This window comes from Notechis scutatus, chromosome 4, assembly GCF_049901735.1.
Source record: "Notechis scutatus isolate UNSWTSFEM ecotype Mainland chromosome 4, rNotScu1.2, whole genome shotgun sequence".
Classification (NCBI taxonomy): Eukaryota; Metazoa; Chordata; class Lepidosauria; order Squamata; family Elapidae; genus Notechis; species Notechis scutatus.
The window spans coordinates 29,974,616-29,992,912 of NC_142012.1; the positions used below are offsets into that span (position 1 = coordinate 29,974,616).

General features: G+C 35.4%; 1 protein-coding gene across 1 annotated transcript in view; it reads left to right on the top strand.

Moving 5' to 3' along the window:
• The window catches only part of OTUD4 (OTU deubiquitinase 4), a 28,733-nt gene extending 12,953 nt beyond the window's left edge, over nucleotides 1-15,780 (top strand). Inside the window, exons 8-21 of the mRNA XM_026668792.2 lie at nucleotides 1,168-1,207; nucleotides 2,761-2,878; nucleotides 2,996-3,060; nucleotides 3,997-4,097; nucleotides 5,767-5,891; nucleotides 5,971-6,142; nucleotides 8,444-8,603; nucleotides 9,791-9,929; nucleotides 10,271-10,326; nucleotides 10,412-10,492; nucleotides 11,003-11,132; nucleotides 11,587-11,850; nucleotides 12,105-12,145; nucleotides 13,410-15,780. Coding sequence (XP_026524577.2) covers nucleotides 1,168-1,207; nucleotides 2,761-2,878; nucleotides 2,996-3,060; nucleotides 3,997-4,097; nucleotides 5,767-5,891; nucleotides 5,971-6,142; nucleotides 8,444-8,603; nucleotides 9,791-9,929; nucleotides 10,271-10,326; nucleotides 10,412-10,492; nucleotides 11,003-11,132; nucleotides 11,587-11,850; nucleotides 12,105-12,145; nucleotides 13,410-14,585 — 2,668 coding nt within the window. The 3' untranslated portion in view covers nucleotides 14,586-15,780. The remainder of the gene's footprint in view (nucleotides 1-1,167; nucleotides 1,208-2,760; nucleotides 2,879-2,995; nucleotides 3,061-3,996; nucleotides 4,098-5,766; nucleotides 5,892-5,970; nucleotides 6,143-8,443; nucleotides 8,604-9,790; nucleotides 9,930-10,270; nucleotides 10,327-10,411; nucleotides 10,493-11,002; nucleotides 11,133-11,586; nucleotides 11,851-12,104; nucleotides 12,146-13,409) is intronic.
• The last annotated feature ends 2,517 nt before the right edge of the window (nucleotides 15,781-18,297 follow it).

Below are 18,297 nucleotides of genomic sequence, written 5' to 3' on the forward strand. Positions count from 1 at the left end.
CTTTGACTCAGAGGGTGAGACAGGAGCTCTGATATTTCCCATCAATAGTATTGTAGAGGGCATTTGAATTGATAGTTAAGCTCTTGCACATTGATGTTTGGTATGGCCAGAATTTTAATAGTTTGCAAATAAGAAAGAGGTTGCTGCTCCATTTTAAAACAGGGTGATATTGAACATGCTGAACTACAAGCTAATCAACTGCCTTTTGTTTTTACTGACACCATAGGCCTTAGTTGCCCAGTTTACACATGCATAGGATATGATCTTAAAGCTAGACTTATAGATAGCTTCCTTTCACTTACTGTCTTCCAAATGCGTTGGAATTTCAAATGTGTTGAGTGTGCAACTCTCAGAAGTCACATATAAAGATTGCAGTTTAGGAAAATAACATGAGAGATTTTTGCCTCTTTGTTTTAATTTCCAGTATCTCTTCTGTTGGTGTCAGAGTTAATACAGAAAGGCATTACAACTTGTGAGCTGGATAGAGTTAAAAATTCTCATCCCCCTGAGATTGAGGCTGGTTCCAACCCTCTTGGCGTTTTGGAAGCCCCTCAAAACAGGAACTAGGAGAGAGTGGAGAGTGTTGGATGATTATATGATAATTAGCGGAGGCTCTATATTTTGCTGCCATTTTATCTTTGACTTGTTTTCAATTTCAATTTAAATTAAATTGTGTTTTTAAATGATAGATATGTATGTATGTATGTATGTATGTATGTATGTATATTATTAATATGCCACATAGAATCACTTTGTGGGTGGCTATAAAAATGTGATTAAATAATTACTGAACTTTACCACTCAACCAGCAACAACTTGAGATTGCCAGTGGGGATGGGGGCCTAATTGATGGTATGAGGGCTATATATGAACAGCTGAGATGAACCACCGAGATGCATAAGCTTCCTCTGTTGTCCCTGTCCAAAATAATATTTAAGGTTAATATTAAACTGGTCTGATATATGTTTAATACAGTGACAATAGATTAGTATTGGCTTCATAGAATATCGTTCTATTGAAGCTGCTCAGAGTGAAATGCACCATATCCCTATGCTCCTCAGTTTACTTCTTTCATAAGAGTAAACATGAATAATGATTGTTTATATGAAAACAGAGTTCTTACTTGATTTTGAAATGTTTCTGTTGTATATCTTTTCCTTTGTCCAGAAGTGAAGAGGCTATAACAAGTTATACAAACAACAAGAAGGTATTTTATTTCAGTCTGTTCACCTATTTATTCAGTGTCTATGGCTGTTCCTCTTATATAGTGTGACTCTGGGTGATCGTATTAACTTCTTGAATTTTTGCAATCCGCTGTAACTTGGAATCACAGTTGCTATGACCTATCTTCTAGGAGAATTACTTGGTATACTCTTACTATCTTTAGTAGGTAAGAAAGAGCTCCCAGAGCCCAAGAGCCTTACTGGCAAGTAAAAATAAATAAAATAATAAAATAAATAATAAAATAATAGAATAAAATAAATTCTGTAGTTTCATCTTCTGGTCATACAGTGTTGTGTGTGACTTAGGAAAGAAGCCCCATTCCTTTGGGAGGTAGATCCATCTTAACAAGGTGTAGAAAAAACTATTATAAAAAAGGAAAGCAGATGATAATTTTTAAAATTTATATATAAAATATTCATTGCTGGAGAGAGAAATAAATTGAGTATTTTTTAAAGTCAATATCTGAAAACGATCTCCCATAGAGAAATTATAAAGAACAATATACAATTCAGGGAATATCCAAGATGGATCTGCTGCTTAATATAAAAACATTTCAGAATTCTTTATCTGGGAAGTAGATAAAGAAGTATAATCTTGAGAATATAGGAAGGCATTAGAACAAGAATGTACAAATGGTCCTCATTTAATAATCACTCATTCAATGTCTGTTCAAACTTTTGACCAGTGTGGAACAAGTGGTATGTATGACTGGTCTTTAAAAGTTCCAACTCTTGGCGGAGTCCCTGTGATCACACAATCTAGATGCTTAGCAATCAGCCTGGGTCTCCAGCCTTTGCAGCATCCCATGGTCATGGGGAACATGATTTGCAATCTTCCCTGCGGAGCTTCCCATAAGCAAAGTAAATGGGGAATCTGGCAGGAAGTTTTAAGTCGTAATCATGTCCTGTTTCACTTAACGATTTGTATGGTCCACATTTAAAGTTGATAACTGGGGCCTCCTGGAACTGACACTGATAAGTGGTATGGTCATGTGACATCACACTTCACAACCACACACTTAGCAACAGAAGTTGTGTCCATCATTAAGTGAGAACTAATTATAATACACTGCAGCTGATGCTATTAATGTGAAAGATTTAAAGAGTTAAACTTTAAAAGGTACTAATCTATGAAATGGTAGAAACAGCATATAAAGGATTATGCTGCAAATTGCTTTGAGCATTTGCGGTATGCACATTTTTCTTCATATGCCTTTAAGGGAAAAAAAATAGCTTACCCACATATCAGAAAAGGAAATATTGAAGTTGCTAATCAGTGAAGTCTTGTGAATTGTGCAGTTGCTAAGCTTTGCATTATATGCTTATCAAGTCATAAATATTGGGCTATTGTATTTTTAACAATCATGAATAATACTTAGAAATTTTTTACATGAAGATGTTCTTATTTTGTATGTATGTTTGTACGGTTTTGATTTAATAATCGATATACTATTGCTTGGATTTGCTTCAAATTCTTTTTATATCCTGTATAGAATCATTTATTTTTCGAAGTATTTTTTATCTTTTTGCATAATAGCTTCATAAACATGGGAAATCTCATAATGTTACAAGCTTATCTGGAAAGGTTCTTCATTCCCTTAATCCATTAGTTTATCAAAATGTTGAATACGAAGTCTGGCGGCAGTCAAAAATAGGTAAGGAGCTAGTGCTGAAATCACTCACTCTGGGAAGAAAGACAGAGGAAGCTGAGTATTTTTTTTTTGTGCTCTCCTAAGAGTATAGTATAATGCGTTTTCTTTTTGTGCTTGCAGATCAGCAAAAAGAAGATTTTTCTATTGCTGCTGGCATGCAGTATTCTGTTGGAGATAAATGTAAAGTAGGTGGCATTACATCTGAGTAACTCTGCTTAACAGCTCTTTCATTTTTCAGCATCATGTATAGTGTTTCACTTAGATTACCACTTTCCCCCCATCAGGGATATATGCTTCTAAGAGCAGCTTTGCAAGGTGGAAATGTGTCTGGAGCAAGGTTGGGCATGATGATTCAGGGATAGAAGAATTTGCTGTTACATTAAATTTGCACTGCCTCTCCGGGATGAAATGTTGATAAGCCCATTGTTTATTTCATTGTGCTACTTTGGCTTATTACCTTGTACTCTGTTTCTGATTCAGCCATTTGTTCATTATCTTCATTGATTCATTTTGCCTGCTTGAGGACTCCCAGTCCTCCCAGATATAGTGACTTTGGAGCATCCAGAACATTGTATAGTTTCTAAATTCCATAGCCTGAAGCCACTCAGAAGACCCCTTTTTCACATGCCTACTAACCATTGTGCTTGGTAAGGAACTGGGATTGCCTTAAAATTGGAAAAATCTATTGGGTCAAAGGAGGTTTTTTTTCCCCCATAGAAGCCTTATGGACTATGGAGTAAAGAACGGCAGATGCCATAAGTTTGGTTTAGTTTCAAATTACTCCATGACAAATTTGGGACTAAAAAGAGTACTAATATTTTTGGCAGCTTTTGAAAGACATTCTGTATCTGGTACAATCATGACATGTATTCATTGTTAGCTTTGTTTTCTTTTTAAAAAATTAAAGTGATTGGCACAACTTACAGCAATCAATTCCAGAGTTTAAAGTGCTATATCATTAAACAAATACTTTATTTAATCTCTCCTGAATTTCTCACCGTTCTGCATCATTCAATTACCTGTATGGCACTAAAATTAGAATGGATTAGAAAAAACTTACTAATTTATAAACCTCTTTCCTGTATTTCCTTTGCATACAATTTATTTTACTTTCTCCATAGGTATATTTAGAGCACAGTGGAAGGTATTACAATGCTCACATTCAAGAAGTCCAGTCTGCAGATGGACCAGTTACTGTTTTTGTGGAAGAACTTGGTGTTAAGTAAGTAACCTTGGGATGAATGGTGGAATAGTAAATACTGTGGGATAGCCTAATTTGTGAAGTAATAGATTCTCTTACTTCACATTTTAGAAGCATTTACGGAGGTCAGACCTAAAATTTTTGATGACCGCACAAGATCTCCCTCCATAATCTGTAATAGAACTATGTAGTGTTCTAAAGTGTACACATTTTGCTATCCAAAATGGAATGTTGTTGGTTTCTGTTCGGTCAGATTTTTCCTGGTTTGCGAAATATTAATGAAAGATTTGTAGATAATGACACTTGTAAGTGGTGCATTAAAAAGGCAGGATGGAGTTTTGTATATAAATAATATTCAGTGCTAGAATGTTTTGAATTAGATTCTTGAAAGGACTATGTATTTTTGACACATGTCATTTCCATTAAAAATCCTTCTAATATTTAAGTAATACACGAAATTACTAAATTTATATTCTCTTAGAAGTAAAGTGTGTTGATAATTGCATGTGATAGTATTATCTAACAATAAATGTGAGATACTAAAATGATTAATTAAATAGATTATGTTCAGAGAAATACTTTTTATGCACAATTATCGGGAAATTCTAGTAATTTATTTAGTACTTTTATGTCGCTAAAAAATTGTTCTGTAATTTGCATCCTTATTTACTAGAGCAGATATAAAACTGCAGTCTAGCAAGAAATGATGGAACTATGTTAAAAACTAGTGGTTAAGGCATCGGGAAGCAAAAGACTGTATTAGTCTTACCTTAGGCATGAAAGCAAATCAATTATTTTGGACCAGTTACTTTCTCTCAATTCACCTCACCTCTCAGGGCTGTTGTGGGAAAATAGGAAGATGAAAGAGTATTAGGTTTGTCCATCACTTGGGTTATTTATAAAAACAGTAAAGGAAGGGTACAAATGAAATAAATAGTAAAAGGTATTAATTGTGAAAAACTATTAAATATAGATTTGTTAAAAACCAATCAAAATATGTGTTTTTAAAGTCAACAAAAATTGGAGCCATTAGATTCAGGAGGGGAAATGGCAGTGATTGCTTATTGGAATGTATTTCAGTTGCCCAAGTTAAGTAAAAACATCACTGGATTTAACTCTGCGTTTCTTGCAGTTCATAACAGCAATGTAAACACTGTTTGGAAAGAAGTGACATTGTGTCACACAGTGAAACACTGGAGAGGAGTGGATACCTCTTGCCTATTTGAAAGAAACATGAATTCTGTTTAAAAGGGACAGTTTTAATTATTGATCATCTAACATTCCTTAATATTCTTTCTTCTTCTTAAAGTATTAAAATAATACTATGAACAACTTGAAGGTGATTTACTTATTTGATTTATACCCCACCTTTCATTCAGGTATTCAGCAAATATAACATTGCAAATATGGCAAATATAACATTCCCTCTTCCCATTTTTCTTCCACAGAAACAACCCTGTTATGCAACTAAGCATAACAGAGGTTGGGTTTCCTGTTCCTAATCTAGACCATAAACTGCTATACCTCTGTTGTGCAATAGAAATGTAAATTAAATACACATACAGAGAAATTAAAAATTATGTTCCATAATTGTGTACAGGTTCTGTTAGCAGCCTGTTTGGTTTTACTAATGCCTTCAGCGCAACAGTGAAATTATTACAGAGGTTTTGTTTCTTCTTTCTTCCATCAGGCATTCAGTACTGCTAAGAAACATTAAACCTCTTCCACAGGCAACTCCTTTGGAAACCTGGAGCACAGTACCAGGGAAGAAAATTAAGAAAGCCACTTCGGTGCATGGGCAAAATGTTCAGACTGGTATGTGTTTTTAACTTGAATTCTACTGACTTGATTGCTGATCTGTTTTGGATTAACTGATGCAAAATGTGTCTCCCAGATACAGATTGCAGAGGTTCCAAAAATCCAAACAAGCTAATAAAAACCACATCAGTTTTATCTCCTCGAACGCAAATCACAAGACAGCATCACTTGCCCAGTTTGGGGGTGTCTTCTCAACAATCTTCTGCTCATCACAAAACTCAAGGCAGAAGCCCTCTTCAAGCTGTAAGGTGACTAATATCTCATACTTTTTTGGCTACAACTTGGCATTTTAAAATAGGAGTTACTAATTGCTCTTTCTATGCTTTATTTTATTTCATTTCATTTTGGTTCAATTTGAATTTCTTTTTCAAAATACTTAAGAGTGAAGATAGAAAAGAAAAAGGAATTATTTACAAAATGTATGAACTTCATAGGAACTTACAAAATACTAAGACAAAGGGAAATATTCCTCTATTATTTTACTAATAAATTAGAACTGTGTAATCATATCTCAATTTGACCCTTTATAAAGACTGTTATTAAAGTCATAGATTAACAAAAACAGCCAAAATGATAGGACTTATTACAATGAGAAGAAACAAGAATTTCTAGCTAAACTTGAAGAAAAATTGAAGTATCCAAAGCTACTTGTCTGAAGTAAGTATATGACATGTAGGAGGTGAGCAGGCTAAGCTGGAAAGTGGGGTTAAACATGACATTAGTTTGGGATAATTGTGCAGCCACAAGAGACCCCGAGACCAGCCTCCACCATGAATTTTGTTGATCCTTCTCTATCACCACTTTAGCTTGGACTGTTAATTTACCAGATTCTTGTGTATAGGTAGCAATAAACTCCTTAGTGCTTTAAATTCAGTGAATGTTCATGGTAGTTTGCACCTGACAGACACCAGACAATCAAAAGATTGAAGACATTTTGTTAAGAGAAACCTTAAACTTGGATTATGCAAAATTGTATGGTTGGTCCTTAATAATTGGAACTGGATTTCTGTTGCCAAGTGATGCAGTTATAAAGTGTGATGCCACATGACCCCATAGTTTAGTGATGTCACTCTCCGTTGCCTTTGTTAAGTGAAGACTGTAAGTGAGCCCTGGATGACTTGTAAACAGATTGGCAGGCAGGTAAATGATTACTGTGAGGAGGGGGAGAATGTGTGGTCACCTGTGAGATGCAGTAGGGCTGAGGGTGGCTGCTGTTGTGGGGTGTGTGTGTGAATGACTTACAGAGCGATTTGTGAACTTTGCTGCTGGCTTCCCTGTTGACTTTGCTTATAGAAGTGCACAGGGAAGGTTGCAAATGGTGACCATGGGACTGTGGGATGTTGCAATTGTCATTAAGTACAAGTGCTTGCTAAATGCCCAGTTCGTGGTCATGTGACTGGATGCTTGGACACCTGGAACTTTGAGAATCAGTCATAAGTACTTGTTCAGCCTCATTGTAACTTTGGTCATTAAACAAATGGTTGTTAACTGAGAACTATCAGTACATGCAAAATTATAGTCAATTAACAATTTCCAAATTATGTTAAAGTTAATACCAGATGGGATTTTTTTTACATCAAGTTATTTTTTGACATTGAAACATACCCACCAACCTTATTCTGCCAGTCCTCAAATGGAGTAATTAAATGTAATTTTTTTTGTGGCAGGCATTGTGTCTTTCCAAGAGCTAACCATACATAATGTCACCTCAGTATACTTTTGTAAGAATATATGGCTCGGAGGTGATGATTAACCAAAAAAAGCTGGCACAAATGGAAAGTCAGCATTTAAAATTGGTATATTTCTGTAGCCATTCATCTTTCAGAACTGCTGAGCTTTGTGTCATTGCCACCAAGTATGAATGAACATATATTGCAATATTGATACATTAATGTACTTTCTGATAGGATTATTCTCCTTGGATTTTCTGTTGAGAAACTAAAACAGTAATATTTAAATGAAGATAGGTTCCAGTGATAAAAAGTTTAGATTAGCTTGAAATGTAGGATTAGCTTTTCATCCAGCAATGTTGCAGGCCAAAGCAGTCAACATCAGATGAAGCACCATTTGGCTATTACACATTGTATATGCAGTGCCCGGTTTCTTAAAAACAAGACCAAATGAATATTTGACATGCTGTAAAAGGATAATGGAGGGGTTTGATGACTCAAGTGATTAAAGATGCTAAATTTGTCAGCTGGAAAGCTAACAGCTGGGGTTTGAGGTCCAAACTCTGCAGGACAGAAGAGTTCCATCACTTGCCCCAGCTCCTGCCTAACTAGCATTTGAAAGCAAGTGAGTAGATGAATAGTTACCACTTTGGTGGGAAGGTAACAGCGTTCAGTGCATCTTGGCATATGGTCAAGGTGGCCACATGGCCATGGAAGTGTCTTCAGACAAAGCTGTCTTCCTCGGCTAAGAAATGGGAGATGAACCCTGCCCCTGAGAGTCAGACCCGACTGGACAAAGGAAATCTTTACTTTTTAAAGGGGTGGTGAAACTGTTGCAGTTTTAATAGATGTAATTCTCGCCCCCCCACCCACCCCCAGAAAAACAGATTGTGAGAAAGTGCAAGAATTGGACCACCGAGACAAGAATTGTAATGTTGGTCTTTCTCCAGAGGAACATAGAGAGAAACAAGCTATAGATGAAGTTAATTCACTGTATGAAATCCAATTCCAGGATGAAGAAGCTTTTCCTGCGCTTTTGGTATGTATGCTGGGTTTGCCATTGGGCTCTGTGTATTCTCGACTATAGTACATTATTCTGTTCCAGTGAATAATGAAAGAAACAGTCACAACCGAAATATTATCTGATATGTTTTGCTTTGCCAGTTGAATCTGTTATATACTATGGCACTCGAATAGTACAGACATTCTGCACCAAATCCTAAGATGTCTAATAAGATAAACCAAATTTTAAAATGTTTTCTTTTCAAAACATGGGAGTCCTTCAGACAATGTTGGCACCAACATCTAACTTAATTAGGTACGTATTGGAGGCCAGTGCATCTAAGAGCTGCACAGCTCATGTAACTATACTGGACAGCTGTCCCATATTAATGACTTGCACTCAACTCTAATATCCATGTTAAGGCTTGGTTTCATTATTAAGAGTGCTGACTCTTAGACAGATCCAGTGCACATTGAGATATCAGTTTGATAATCAGACAAATAAGCAAGAAGGGTGCTGGCAACAATACACTTTGCATTTCTAAAACTAAAAATGGGTCTGCCATTAGCTATTATCATTTTTTCTCGGTTAAGAAACACAACAGAGCTTGGATAGGTATACTGCTATTCAAGGAATACATACACTAATAACTTCTACTGTAGGGACAAAGAAAAACCTAATTCACAAGATTCAACTGATCTATTAATTTGAATAGAAATTACCCCATTACAATGAGGTTAAATATAGTAAAGGAACATAGCCACAACCTGATCTTCCTGATTTTGTTCATAGGCTGGACACATTCAGTATTTTATGATATTTGTCTGTTCAAGTAGTATTTTTGTTTTAATAAATAGTATTCCCTCATATTCCCCAGTCTGGCTTTAAAAATCAGAGGGGAATTTTGTGATGCAGAATGTTTGCTAGGCTAAGGAGGAAGAGCACTTAAAATTGTAGCTCTTCGAGTTTTGACCATTGTGCAGATAATTAAACTTTGCGATTATATATTCAGAACAGGAACAAATGCTTTGGATTGGGACTCAATATAAGGAAGTTCAAAAGGACTTTTACTCATTTTGAGAGTGTAGGTTTAATAATTCATTCTCAGTTTGGGGAAGATGACTTGACTTGGATTTTAACTGCATACTGGATGACCCATCATTTCTTGGGTCATTATTTCAGAGATTTAGGAGCTCTCTCAGGTTCGTATTCCTTTATTTCAGAATACATCTGTGTCTCAAGTAGCTACACAGACTAATGAGACCTCTGCATGGCAAACATCCCAAGTTCCTAACGGGAGAAGAATCGGCAACCTGAAGGAAGAACAGGTGATAAAAAATAAAGATGAAAAGGATAAGAAAGGTATGAACAAAGGCAGATATTGGGCTTTCTTTGGATTGATGGCCAATATATTTTCATATTAAAGATATTAGAATATTATTCAATAAAGGAGATAATGTAGTAAAAGAATAGCACAGATTGGAGTGCTTGGAGACCCTAAAATCTTGGTGTATTTTCAGAACATAGATGAATAATCCTGTGCTCTGAAAATACACCTAGTTTATTAGGTTTTAGGTTCCCGTGTTGTTGGCTATATTGGCGAGAGATGATATAGAAGTTCATAACATCTGAAAGTTGCAGTACCTGCTTTCTGGTATTCTGTGATTTTGTTAATTTTGCTGCTTTCTCACACATTATTGCAGTGTCTAATCTTGAGCAGATTCTCTCAAATCGGAAGCTAGATCCCAGAATGTCTAAGGTAAGCATGGTACACTGTGATGCATCCTGGTCATCTTTCTTCTTTTGCAAAATGGACACAATCAAGTGTTCTTTTTAATTTGCAGGACACTAAGGAGGATGTAGCTGTTGCAGGTATATCATCTCCCTCAAGCAATGGAAATATTCATTCACCGTCAGCTGAGCAGGTAAGAGATGCATGTTTAAATTTCTGTGGCCGTTTCAGGGGAAAGATTACCTTAATTGAAGTTTGTCAATTTCCTGTATATATATTTCCAAGAAATTGGCTAATCAAATAGAATTCTTTTTTTATATTTTTCTTGTGGAGCAATGAAGCATGCACAGAGAGTGAATATTAAGCTACTTCAAACTGAGTTGTCCTCACTAAAGATGATAGGACTGTGTAATGTGTACTGTTAATTTGCCTTAAGTTGTCTTACAAAAGGATGTATATGCAACTGATCATGGAATGCAAATGTTGTCAATGATATTTTGCATGAAGTATACTTTGGCCCATGTTCCCTGCATATTTCCAGAAAGGCAAGACTGGTTCAATTCAACTGAACAAAGAATGGGACTATAAAAGAATGGGACTGAAAATTAATTTTCAGATTTTAACACTGAATTATATTGTTTTAATTTAAAATATATTAAAATTGATTTTTAAAAAGTATTTAAAGTCCATATTATTTTTACAGAAATCGTTATCAGTTATGAATGCTACCCCATCTTCAACTGTTCCTGAAATACATTTGCCTCCCACTGTGCCTTCTGCACCAGCTGTTGTGCCAGCTTGGTCAAGTGAATCAACAGACTATGGATTAACAGGTTTGCAAGGGGAAAACCCTTTTATTCCCAAACTGGTTTTACAATAGAAGATTGTTAGCATTTTTATACTAACCAATATTCAGTTTTCAGAAGTAAAATTAAAGTTACATGTCCGTGTGTGTATGTGTTTGCTTGATTTTGGGATTTCTTATTCATTTACTTAATATATACATATGTCTGCATTTCACATGCATTCATAGCGGTATATAATAAAAGTAACTATAAGAGTAATACAGAAATTATTATCCATAAAGGCCATAATATTTCACAGCTGAAAAATCCAAATATTGACCATGCTATACTTCATTTCACCCTCTGCTCTGACAACAATCTTCAATAATAGCTTTGATTGAATTTGTACTTTTCTCTGCCTGCCTTGGACAATTTGAGAATAATAGCTTCTCTTTTCAGTTGCTTAGATTCATGTTTGTGTTTTTCTTTGTTCATGTCTTAGGTGTTCCATCCCAAATTCCTGTATCATCTGTGATACCAACACCAACCGCTGGAGTAGATTCAACTATGAGTCAGGCAACCTCCAATCCAGTTGCTGCCATTCCAGTAACACTCCAAGCAGTTAGTCAGCCTTTAATATCTATGCCTCAAACACTGAATCTTTATCAGGATCCCTTGTACCCTGGATTCCCAATTAATGAAAAGGGGGAACGAGTTATTATTCCTTCATATTCTTTATGTGGTACAGGAGAAGATCTACCAAATGGTAAGAGTTGCCCCTTCCTTATCAAATGAAGTATGTGTGTGGGAGGGGGTGTGGTGTGTGTGTGTGTAAGTAGTGACAACAGTAAGAAATGCTATATATTTAGTAGTAGTTTCATTGAGTCTCAATAGTTCATTAAGAACTACTGAGTCAAATATAACTCTAAAGCTTTAGAAATATGAACATTTTGATTGCTGAATTTCTATGTTTTAATTTATATGCATAAACTGAACTATATATTTTTTCTTTTCGTAAAGATAAAAATATCCTCAGATTTTTCTTCAATCTTGGTATAAAGGTAATTATCAACATTCTCTGTTTTGTAAAATTGTGCAAAAAGCTGAATGATTTTTAAAGTATTGTTTAAAAATTGTAAATTAGAATAATTAGCTGAGGGTATGGGAAACTAATTATTATAATCTCATTATAAACCCAAGATTGTGAACATATTTAGTACTCCTGCCTCCTATTTTTCCCACACAACTTAGTGAGACGAAGTGGGCTAAAAAAGACTGATTATCACAGTCACCAGTCAGCTTTCATGCATAAAGGAGGTGTAGAACAGATAGTCTCTTGGTTTCTAGGCCAACACCTTAACCACTATACCAAAGTGGCTCTACAGAACAGCTTGCCAGCATTCTACAAAAATGTCCCGAGATTTTGTTATACTTCTGGCTTATTAAAGATTTTCAATATATGTTACAATAAAAATAGTGATTTATTTTAAATATACTTTTACAAATAAAAAGTTACAACAGTTACCAAGTAAGATCTTGTAGGAAAAAGTGGTTTAAACAGCTAGTCGTTATAATCCATGTTTATTTAACATTAGCTCAGGGCAGTGGCATAATCCTAGGCTGTTTAGATTTTGTTTAACCCAGGGGAGATGACTATTACTTTCTGGATATTTGGGACTAATTCCATTAGTTCCATCCATCATGGGCATTTAATTATGGAAATTGTAGTTCAAAACATTTTGAAGGCATATGGTTGCCTACCCCTAGCTTACATATATGTATAATTTTAAAAAAACATTACCATGGAAGAATAATAAACTAATGCTTAGAACGTGTTAATAAAGTTGATGTTGGAAACTGGCTAATGTTATTATATGGGCTTACTTGGGAGACCTCCAGAAAATATCTCAGCAGAAAGCAACACTCTTCCACTTCCTTATTGTTGTTGAGAAGATTTCAAAAGGGTATTAAGGAAACCAATAGGAGTCAAGTTTTATGTTATATTGAATGGTCTACTGCTGTGAATTGTATGGAAACCTCATGACTTGGATATTCTCAACATAGCCCCTATGGCTTTTCTGCATATGTGCCCATTCAGAGCATGTGTGCTGTTGGATTTTTGATGCTTTTATTAATAGTTGGTATATTTGTAACAAATATAAAGGGTACTAGTAATTATTTATAAGACCACATCTTCAGCCCGGAACAATTATTTTATGCATGGAATAAAACAATGCATTAAGCATGTAATAATTTATAAAATAATAATCTGATGTAATCTACTTTTAAAATGTAATGAAAATCATCTTTGTTGCATTTCTTCAGGCATACAGTTGTCCCATGTGGGCACCGCACTCCTATTTGTACCCTCTACATCAAGCTTACCTGAATGCCTGTAGAATGTATCCAAAGGTGCCAGTTGCAATGTATTCTCATCATCCTTGGATGCAGGAGATACCTTTGACTCAGAATGAAAATGAACAAATAGATGGACCATTCCATGTACCAAATGACGTCAGAATGAATGGACAAAGTCTGCAGACTGATCCTATGTCTTCACCCATGCCCCTGTTTATACATGCTACCCAAGTGCCTGAAAGTCAAGGACTTGTCTGCGTAGAGTCTGAGAATCCAGCACAAGCATTACACACTGGTTATGAGGAGTCCCTAGGAGGCAAAAATATATTTCCACAACCTCCTTTTGGGCAGAATCCATTTTTAGGTTCTGTACCACTTGCATCAGTTTTCCCTCAATTTTGGTATGGATATCCTGTTCCAGGTTATATTGAAAATTCTGGATTGAGGCAAGTTGTGGCACAGGAGGCCAAGAGAGGTGATACGGTCTTGTCTGTGGAGGAAACTTCTTCAGTTCCAGTTGCTGAATGTGCCGAGCCACTTCAGGAAACCAAGGGTGAAAGAAATCTCCAAGGCATACCTCTCCCTAAAACTGCCATCAAGAATGAATGTGATGTCCTAAATAAAACCTCAGCCGGAGTGCCTAAGGATCAGCAGACCAGTCCTCCTATCCCACCTGCTACCCAAACAAAATTTCTACTCCAAAACCTCCTTCCCACAGAAACACAGGACATCAAGAGACAAACATCAGCTTCAAAATCTGAATTTAAAAATGTTCTTGGCCATAAGGAAAAGAGTAACAAATCTAATGCATTTATATCAGCAAGTGGGGAGGAAAGTAAAGTACCAAGGGCAAGGGAAGAGAGCTCTGAAGATGAGCATGAAGTATCTGATATGCTTATAAGCGGCCGATCAAAACAATTTTATAATCAAACTTATGGTGGTGGTAGAAGACCTAGAAGTGAAAGGAGCTATCTACCTGGGAGAGGAAGATATCAACATCCCAAAAATGAACCATGGAAGGGGTCACCTACTCGAAATAGAGGGGAAGGCTCGCATTATCATCGTAATTTCAGAGGGAGGCCATATCGGAATGAGAGAAGGTCAAACATGGGAGATAGTTACCGAGGGCTACAGTTGTCTTAACTATCAAATCTAGACATTCAGCATGCATATAAATGCTGAGATATATGCTCAAGGCTTACATTTCTGTTTTGTTAAAGATCAGAGTATTTTTTGTTTTGTCAAAGGAAAGATGGGCCTTTCAGAAATTTAAGTGGTTAGGTATTTTAATTTGGTAATTGATAAAAACTAATTTTGCTTTATTTAATTTCTTAAGACTAAATACGATTGTGTTTTAAACATAAAAATTGTGTTTTTGTTTGAGTTTTATTTTTCCCATAAAGATTTAAGTTTGTGATAGAGAAGAAAGAAGATATAGTGAAAAGTTAACTGGTTATTTCATATCTGATGATAAAGAATGATGCACCAAATACAATGTATAGCATTGCATATGGTATGTTGAATCTGAGAACTCTCAAATCACTATTTTTGATATACTTCCAATCCAAAGCTTTTCATCTCAAAAAAACTTGTGAAACTTGAATATGTGAGACTTTATTTTGCTTTACTTAAAATACCTTAATTTTTTTGCAATCACTATTTTTGTGTCTTAAGATGGTTTACTGTTTTATATCCATAGTGGTTGTGTGTGTGTGTATTTGTGTATTTCTTGAACTACTTAAAAACAATCAAGAATCTCCATATATCACGTGGGTAGTATACTCAGTTGGTAACAAATTCTTCCAAGGAGTCCTAACGCAGGAATGACTAATAGTGCCTATGAGAAAATATGTATATAAGACAAAAGTAGATTCCGTGCATTTCCAAAATAATTTTACACCTGTTACAAACGAACTTTTAAGATAGTTTTGCACTGAAAATTCCCTAAATGAACTATGGGGGAGATGCATGAAATAGATTAAACTGCATTTGTCTTGTACTGTGGGTTGAAGCTTTTTTCTTTTGTTGTTGAATGTTTGCGTTGGTTTATAAAAGTGATTATTTTCAAAAAAATTGTTATTATAGTGTGTGATTTCTAATTACACAATCTGTGTGCTTTCCTTTGGTATTGCAAAATATTGCAAACCTATATTTCATTTTTATGTCCAAAACCAATTTGTGTAGAGTTGTGTCTCTGTGTACATATATCTCTGTGTGTGTGTGTGTGTGTAAAATATGATACTTTTACCATAACTTTTTTGATCAGGTGAATTGAGTGATACTTGGTAAATTCCCTTTATACATATGTTGCATAATTAAATATTTGCCCTTTCTGATATAGATTTGAACTGTTGGCTTATGCATCTATTTCTATGTGTACTATATAACCAGAAGTGACTTAAGTTTTGGACTGAAACTAATTGAAAGTTAAACCTACAGCTCAAATCACTAAAACATAAAGAAATCTTAAATTTTGTTAAAAAAATACCATTTGAAAAATAAAGATTTTGTCATCAGCTGAAATAATTTGTGCATTGAAAATTCAACTAATTTAGCTCTTCTGTCCTTTGTTCCAAAATAATGCCATTTCCCCCCCTTTATACCTCTCTCAGGCAAAAAGTCATACATATATATATTCTAATCAATGTATACTCCATTTCCCAGAAGTGCAATTAAGATGGGTTAGTGAATTCCCAATTTTGGAAGAATCCACAGGATTACAGATAGAATGCAAATCTTAGATAACATCACAACTGCCTTTAAGCTAATTGAGTTTATACACGTTCTTGAATTTTTCCTCAAATTGATGATAGCCTTCCTTTACTTTCATCGCAACACCTTCCCCAAATGTACAGCTTATCTAAAGAAGCCTGTGGTGTGGCAACTATAAAAAAGGGATAAGATAGTGCCATTATAAACCATCAGAATTTAACATCAAATTTTGATCCTATCAACTTGTATTCTGACAAAAAAAATGTATTACAGGTTTATTTTTACACTAGATAAAATATACAAAAGTTGCAATTTAAAAGAGACAAAGCTAAACTTTCCCTTGGATTATCAATGAATACTTACTAGTTAAAGCTTTCAGGAATTTGTGTCACAGTATTGATCTTAAATGTAGAGACATGTAGCATCATCTGAAATGGAGGAACTAGGCTAAAAATAACCTAGAGAGAAATGTGGCCACTTCAAAATATATTAAATGTTTGGGATAATTTATAATTGGTGGCAACCAAAGGATAGATAGTAAAGCTAAACTAAAAACTCAGGTGGGTGTCAGTTCTGATATTTGCTGTCCAATTTTTCCTATGGCTAAAAATATTTTCATCTTGCAAAGGCTTACTGTGTTCACTTAATTTTGCAAAATGATGTGGGTATATTTGGGGCTAGATGCAGACAGGTCATCTTTCACAAAACAAATTGCCAAATACCTTTTATACAACACTGAGGACTGGCTAATTGAAAAGAACTTGCTACTCAAAGAACAAACTGGATTTAGGTTTGGTCACTCTACCATTCATAATTGTTCTGTTTTGTGTCATCTAACAGAAAAATATATTGCTGAAGAGAGAGAACTCTTTGCAACATAGTGCAGCATTTAATTCAATAAATTGGGACCTTTGTATCTATTGTACTTCTGTATTTGCTTTATCGATATGGTTAAAGTTCTATTCACAAAACAAATGGCCAAAATGAAATGGATATGGATATATGAAATTTACAACTGAATTGTAGAAAAGGAGTTTTGTATTTACAAAGACGCCTTTGTGCAGACCAATCATGACTTCCTCCTATAAAAAAATGGTACCTGCAAGTAAATTATCTGACTTAACTGTTGCTCCTATCACTGATTGATGGTAAATTAAAAAGTTTCTCAATAGAAAGTGAGCAAAACAGGGCCTCTAAAACAGCAATATTTGAACTATTATCTTACTTAAAGCTGGAAAATAAATTGACCTAGCAGATTCCTGAAGAAAGAACGGATCCCATGGAAGTAAAGCTTTTTCTAAATTGAGCAATTAAAGTTAATTCTTGCTTATTATCAGTAACTAGAACTTATCAGTAAGCCATACTGTATAAAGCACAATGTCAGATGACTGTACTGCATAGTGATAATTCCTGGTTGTCATTAAGCAAATCCTCTGAAGTTTAGTATGACATGGTCATCATTTGTAGCCTTCTACCGGATTCCCAACTGATCTTGTCAGAAGCCGGCAATGAAGGTAGCAGATGGTGATGTGACCATAGGAACCTTGCAATAGTTACCACTTCTTCAATGCATTGTAAGTTTGAATCACTATGACTTACAATCTTGTCTAAAAAATTTCCAAGCCATTACATGTATTACATTTTCAGTCTGATTATGAATCAAATATACTAGAATTCTAAAATATGGAACACACAAATCATCAGTGGAAGCCACATCTGCTGATACGTGAAAATGTAAAATGAATGGCTAATGAAATTCCATTAGATATGTGGTTTATAGCAGTGGTCACCAACCTTTTTTGTGCCAGGGACCAGTTTCACTCAGAAACACTTTTTCAAGGACGGGGGTGGGGGGTGTGGGGGGGTCCGAGTTTGGTGGTTTGCTTGCAGACGTTTCATTATCTGACTAGGTAACATCTGATGTTGTTACCTAGTCGGGTAATAAAACGTCTGCCAGCAAACCACCAAGTTCAGGGAACGCCAATGCCTCCTCATTGCAACCCTGAGCGACAGATAGTCCCTGCAGGACGGCTGAGAAGCCTCGCCTCTCGGCCCTGCCTTCATCAGCCCCATCCCGCAGGTGTCTCCCTCCCTCCCTCAGCCTCATCCCTCAGGTGTCTGCCTCATTCCTCTCTCTGTCGCT